Raw genomic sequence first — 6,562 nt, 5'->3', positions numbered from 1 at the left:
ATATGTTGGATTAACATCCTCAGACGAAATAATACTCTCACAATTATATGCATCAGCATCAATTTCATCTTCATTAAACTCAAGAAAGGGTAAAATCATGCGATGAATCTTTTGCCCTATTTCACAGTTCAAATGAAGCTGAGTAATATTAGTATAAAGACGTTTGGCAATCAGACAAAAAACATTTCGTTGTTTCAAAAGCTTTAAATTGTCTCTTTGCAAATAAATGTTTTCATCTTTTATTTTGATTAACTCCGACTCCTTTAGTTCGATCCACATCCGCCGTTCCTCACTCTTCGAAGACACCCTGCTTAATTGATCAGTTAGGTTAGAATTGGTGACCCGAGTTTGAGTTAAACTACTATCTAGATGAGAGATTCTTGAATTAACACTTTTTAATTCCTTTTCATACGAGCATTGTGGGACTTTAAATGAGACAAAAACTGATTGTACCTTCTTGATCAGTTCATCAAGTTCGCTGAACTGCACGCTGAGTGGTTTGGCAGTAAAGCACAGATTCTGCTGTTCCTTGTCATCATTCCCACCATCAGTGTTGTATCCCCTCATCTGAGAAACGTCGGACACCATCAAGCATCTTCCTCCACTGCTCTCTTCTTTCGCTACATAAGCCTTTCCATGTGAAGGCTTCCTCACTTCATCATCTTCGGAGTCGGTTGACCAGACCTCCACGCCACCGAACTCATCATCAGCTACCGAACCCTGCACAATTAAAGCATTCATGGAAGGGTTAGCAGCAGATTTCTTCTTCCTTAACTCATCAATCTTTTTCATCAACATGACTTCTTCATCATTTTCTTCATCCTTTTCTGCCATCTTTTTGAGGACGCAATCTTTTGCATAGTGATTCTTTCCTCCACAATAATAGCAGCTTACTCCAGAATCTCCTTCTGCCTTCGGTTCCTTCTTTGATTCTTCAGCTTTCGGTTCATCCTTGACCTTTTCAGAGCTATAGCTTCCTTGCCAGTTTCGGTTCCTGTTGGTGGGGAATCTCTTCTTGATGAATCTCTTAGGGTTTGAAACCATCATAGCATAGTCCTCAGACGTGAGATCATAATCATCCAAGTTGAGATCTTCTTCCTCTATCACGGCTTTGCTTTTTGATAGGAGGGCCAACGAACCTAGACTTGAAGTCACGGTTTTCTCCTGTAATACGATCTTTTCTTGAGATTTTAGGATGCCTACCAGTTTCGCCAAAGAATAGGATTTGAATTGCTCGTGCGCTTTAACTGTGGACACGATTGCTCTCCACTCAGACCTGAGTCCGTTGAAAAACGTAACTTTCTGTTCAATAAGCTTCCTTTCGATGTCATGTTTGATCATCTTGCTAAGAAGATGATTGAAGCGATCAAACGTTTGAGTCACCGTTTTTTCTGCTCCTTGCTTGAACTCACCAAACTCAGACAAGAGTAAGGTTTGAATGGAGTGTTCAAGATCTTCGTCTGTAGAGTACAATTCACGTAGCCTGTCCCATATCTCTTTAGCAGTCGTGCATGAACTTACCAGCCTAAAAGTATCGGATTGAAGAGCAAATCTAATCAATCTTAGCGCTTTGATATTGCACTGAAATTTAACTTTTTCGTCTTGCGCTACATCTTTAACATCTTTCAGAAGATCGTTATACTCCTTTTGAGTTTTAATAATCCTTGAAGTTGCTGAATGAGAAAACGGTCCAGAGATAATTGCTTCCCAGATGAGGTATCCATTATCCTCAGATCCTATGACATAATCTTCAAAGTGATTCGCCCAGACTTCATAATCATGGGTGTACAGGATGGGAATCTTCGTTGTTGATCCAATGCTGTTTGAAATATTGATGGGATTGGATTGCGACTCGTCCATAATTGATCGAATAACCTGTTCAAAGATCAGACTTGTAATATATCGAACTAGGGCAAAAACAATAAATATTGAGATACGTCAATTATGAGATGACGGCTCAATAAATATCAATGAATGCGGAATAACCCTAATCGAAGCTTTTTCACAGAAAAGAAGTGTATCGATTACACAGCCTCCCGCTCTGATACCAATTGATAAGTTAATAAACAAACTTGAAGATCGATTAGATCTATGAAACAGGTAGAGAAATAACCAGATAAACAATTAAGAACAAGCTAATGGATCAAAAGGTGTCAAATGATTTAATAAATAATCCTCAGAAGAGCTCGATAAAAAACTTCAACTGTAGAGGATTTTAGGGTTTACAATAATCAATGAGAGTGACGACTACTTCTATACGCATACATGCATGCATATATTTATAATAAAACCCTAACCGTTTATCTAAGAAAAAGAAGGCTATATATATATATATATATATATATATATATATATATATATATATATATATATATATATATATATATATATCAAGGTAAGTTGCAAATACTAGGAATATGTTTCCGTTCCGTATAAGTTTTGACAGAATTTATACTCGAACTATTTTCTCTATTTTGTGTCGAAATTATTACATAACCAAGTCGAGTGGCTCTATTTCAAAAAGAAAAACTAAAGTGGTCTAATTGATCAAATGCTAAAAACTCAAGGACCCAATTATATAGTCTATTCCTTCTTGCCCACGTCCGGAGACTATTCTTTCAGAACAGGGCATTCAGGGTTTTACATAGAATTCTCTGAGACGAAATTCGTCTCTTTGCTCTTGTCTAAGCCATGAGACATATCTTGGTAAGATATTAGCATTCAATTAAATTTCATTTCTCGAATTTCTGATGAGAGTTTTGATAACCTAACATCGCCGTCGCAATTTTCGAATCACATTTCATGTTCTTGTTCATTTTTATCCTTTTTTGCAGAGAAAAGTTTCGTTGTCTAAAGACAATGCTTTCATCCGATTAGTTGCTTTGGCTACTGCGGGATCAGGACTCGCCTATAAACTTGATATCGAAGATTCTGGTCAGTAGCGTTCTTTTTCTCTTTATAAGAAATGATTTTTGCTCATGAGAAGCAATTTAGTAAAGCTTATAACCATCTGTTCATCTCCACACCACAATTGTGGTCCATTTTCTCAGTTATGCGAAATCAAGCTGTATATGTTATTATGCTCGAATTAAGGATTAAGGACACTGTTCCAGTTTTAGGGTCTACCAATGTGGTATCACGAATTTGAATTTTCATAATTAAGAATCCGATCTTACTAATTTGAATTTTGAATAAAAGAAGGAAGAAATGATTTGGGATCAAAACATTTTAACATATGCTTCAATACATGAATACTATTCTTCATCATTCATCAATTTTACTATATCACTTATTTACATATTCTTACATCTGATGTTTCCTGGACTCACTGTAGATATGTCAATGCGAGTTTCCATTCCAACACGATCACATTACACATTATCTTCATCATGGGGTACACCAGACACAGTTCTCAACTCTCCATTTTCTTCCTCAGCTCCTTCAAGACATGGTTTGTCATTCATTCTATTCATGTTTCTTCAATTTTTTCATTGAATCTGGTCATCATTCTCTTGATTAGTTCCATTGGTGTTCTCATAGGACACCCCCCTTTATCTCTTTTTAGTGTTAACCCAACTTCTGTACCTGGTGTAAATAAAGAGCCACCCTTTAAAGAGACCAGTGAATCCCCAAAACCATGTTGTGGATGTCTGGGCAGGGATACAATTGCAAATGCAGCTGCTAGAGTGGGCCCAGCTGTTGTCAATCTTTCAGTTCCAAAAGGTTTGTTTCAACAATATATAAATACAAATTCAAGAATATAGTAACATTTTTATTAAACAAATGATAGTTTTTTGAAGGTTTCCAAGGGTTAACAGTGGGAAAAAGCATCGGTTCTGGAACCATAATAGATGATGATGGCACCATATTGACATGTGCTCATGTAGTGGTTGATTTTCAAGGGTTCACATCTTCATCTAAAGGAAAGGTTATAGACTTATAAGTTATACAATTCTTGCTCAATTTCTTCATAATACATGATACATGAAATAGTTTTTGTTAGTGACTACTTTACTACTATTTCTTATTGTTGCAGGTTGATGTGACATTACAAGATGGGAGGACTTTTGAGGGTATAGTTGTAAATGCTGATTTACATTCTGATATTGCTATTGTCAAGATAACATCTAAAACTCCACTTCCAACTGCAAAGCTTGGATCTTCAAGCTCTCTTCGCCCTGGTGATTGGGTAGTAGCCATGGGCTGCCCCTTATCCCTTCAAAACACCATCACAGCTGGCATCGTAAGGTAACATTACCCCCCCCCCCCCCCCCCCCCACCCCACCCCACCCCACCCTACCCACCCATACAAATGGAAAGATTACTAATGCTCTTTTGTATGTGTTTAGTTGTGTTGATCGTAAGAGTAGTGATTTGGGACTTGGAGGAATGCGGAGAGAGTATTTGCAGACTGATTGTGCCATCAATGCGGTACTCTAAATTTCATCTTTTTGTAAAGGACAAAACAGAACAGGCTGTACTGTGTTTGACATGCATTGAACTGGGGCTCAGACTCTCAGACTAATAATGTGAATAGAACAAAGATCAGAAATTTTTGTCCCACTCAAAGCGGTGGGATAGGGACTTGAATCCTTGATGTTGATATCTTGTTTGGACAAAAGACGTTCATGCCCTTCCCATCCTCATCATTGATAATAGCCCTTGAAAAGTAAACACAAACTAAGATTTTTTTTAATGGGCTTAATGATTTAATCACTTAATATACAAAAAACATGACTTAATGTATTAAGACACTAACCTTACCTATTTGCCCTTCTTTTTTTTTCCTCCCCACTCTCACGTTAAAATTGATGAATATGGTGTAATTTGTTTTTCGGAATGTAAGGGTAAAATAGTCATTTTTCCTCATTCGGTTTATTCAGTCTAGAAAAGAAACAAAAGTAACAAAAGAAACAGACCTTATGCTTACATCACAACGTCATTACCCATCTAGTCGCACTCTACACATAGAGGAATTAAGGAAAAAGAAAAGGGTAAAATGGTCATTTGGTATACTTTTTAGCTTTATCTTAATCTGTTTTGATGTTGTTGGTAATGGTATAGGGTAATTCTGGTGGGCCCCTTGTTAATATTGATGGAGAAGTAATAGGTGTTAATATCATGAAAGTGTTGGCAGCCGATGGATTGAGCTTTTCTGTACCAATCGATTCTGTTTCCAAAATTATTGACCATTTCAAAACTAATGGGTAAAACCAAATTTTACCAAAATAACCTCACTTTTATATACATACATATTAACTTTTATTTCTTAACTTAATAATCACGTTTAAAATTGGGTGTAATAGGAGAGTGGTGCGACCTTGGCTTGGTCTGAAAATGCTTGATTTGAATGATATGATTGTCACTCAGCTCAAAGAAAAAGATGTCATGTTTCCCAATGTTACCAAAGGTGTTCTTGTACCTATGGTATGTTTTTTTTTATTTTTATTTTTTATTATTATTTAATATTCTATCTTTCTGTGACTGTGGCTGTGACTGGCCAGGTAAGCCCTGGATCCCCTGCGGAACGAGCTGGTTTCCGCCCAGGAGATGTTGTCGTTGAATTCGAGGGGAAGCCTGTCACAAGCATAAAAGAGGTAATTATAAATTTTAGAGTAAATTACTGAAATCTTCCCTGTGGTTTGGTCAAAATTGCACGTTTGGTCCCTAACTTTCTTTTTGCACTCGGATCGTACCTGTGGTTTGATTTTGTTGCGTTTTTCGTCCCTATGGTTTCGTAAAAATTGCATGTTTGGTCCCTAACTTTATGTATGTAAGGGACGAAAAATGCAACAAAATCAAACCACAGGGACGAAAAACGCAACAAAAATCAAACCATAGGGATGATCCGAGTGCAAAAAAATAGTTAGGGACTAAACGTGCAATTTTAACCAAACCACAGGGACGATTTCAGTAATTTACTCTAAATTTTAATAATACTTTAAATTTCAACAGTTACCGTATTGGAGTTGAGTTTTTGGTCTGTTCTAGGTAGTGTGGGCCAGCTCAGGGTTGTTGAAATTGAAAGGATAATTTTTTTTGTTTGGGCGTTTAATGACAGGTGATTGAAATTATGGGGGATAAAGTTGGAAAACCGATGAAAGTTGTAGTGAAAAGGGCGAAAGACACTTGTATTACGTTGACTGTGATACCCGAGGAAGCAAATCCAGATATGTAAATGCTTATTGGCTAAGTAGGAATTAGGGGGCCCTAAGTTTGTAGTTTTAGGGCGAAATTATTGATTTATATATAATATATATTATAAAGGTACTACTTTTTTGTTTTCTTATTATTGGTGTTTAACTTGGTTTAAATGTGATAAATATGAATGTTGCCTAAAGTCATGCACATAAGCTCCCAAACAGAAAGTTGCTCGTGTGATTAACATTAGGTTGCATTTAAGTTGGTGTATGTTCATTTGCTAACATTCTTCTTGATAATATGAATCAAATAAATAAGTAATCATATTGATTTCGTTTTATTGTAATTGTAATTGTTATTAACATTTTTAGTTATTATTTAGGGTTTTTAAATGCTACTTACTAATATTTTAAGGATCTTA

The 6,562-nt window shown here is 36.3% G+C and overlaps 1 protein-coding gene across 2 annotated transcripts; it reads left to right on the top strand.

Moving 5' to 3' along the window:
* The first annotated feature begins 2,598 nt into the window (after window positions 1-2,598).
* Window positions 2,599-6,340, top strand: DEG14 (Trypsin family protein with PDZ domain-containing protein). Of its 2 annotated transcripts, none has more exons than XM_078976210.1 (11): window positions 2,599-2,706; window positions 2,835-2,934; window positions 3,335-3,451; window positions 3,541-3,723; window positions 3,801-3,928; window positions 4,037-4,248; window positions 4,350-4,431; window positions 5,065-5,207; window positions 5,307-5,410; window positions 5,505-5,597; window positions 6,062-6,340. In XM_078976210.1, the coding sequence occupies exons 1-10, from the start codon at window positions 2,692-2,694 to the stop codon at window positions 5,561-5,563; spliced, it is 1,143 nt and encodes a 380-aa protein (XP_078832336.1). In that variant the 5' UTR covers window positions 2,599-2,691; the 3' UTR covers window positions 5,564-5,597; window positions 6,062-6,340. The 2 variants fall into 2 exon arrangements, with proteins under 2 accessions (XP_078832336.1, XP_078832335.1); XM_078976209.1 differs by having other exon boundaries at window positions 5,307-5,427.
* The last annotated feature ends 222 nt before the right edge of the window (window positions 6,341-6,562 follow it).

This window comes from Lactuca saligna, chromosome 9 (genome assembly GCF_052625555.1).
Source record: "Lactuca saligna cultivar CGN05327 chromosome 9, ASM5262555v1, whole genome shotgun sequence".
Lineage (NCBI taxonomy): Eukaryota > Viridiplantae > Streptophyta > Magnoliopsida > Asterales > Asteraceae > Lactuca > Lactuca saligna.
This window is presented reverse-complemented; position numbering and strand designations above follow the sequence as displayed.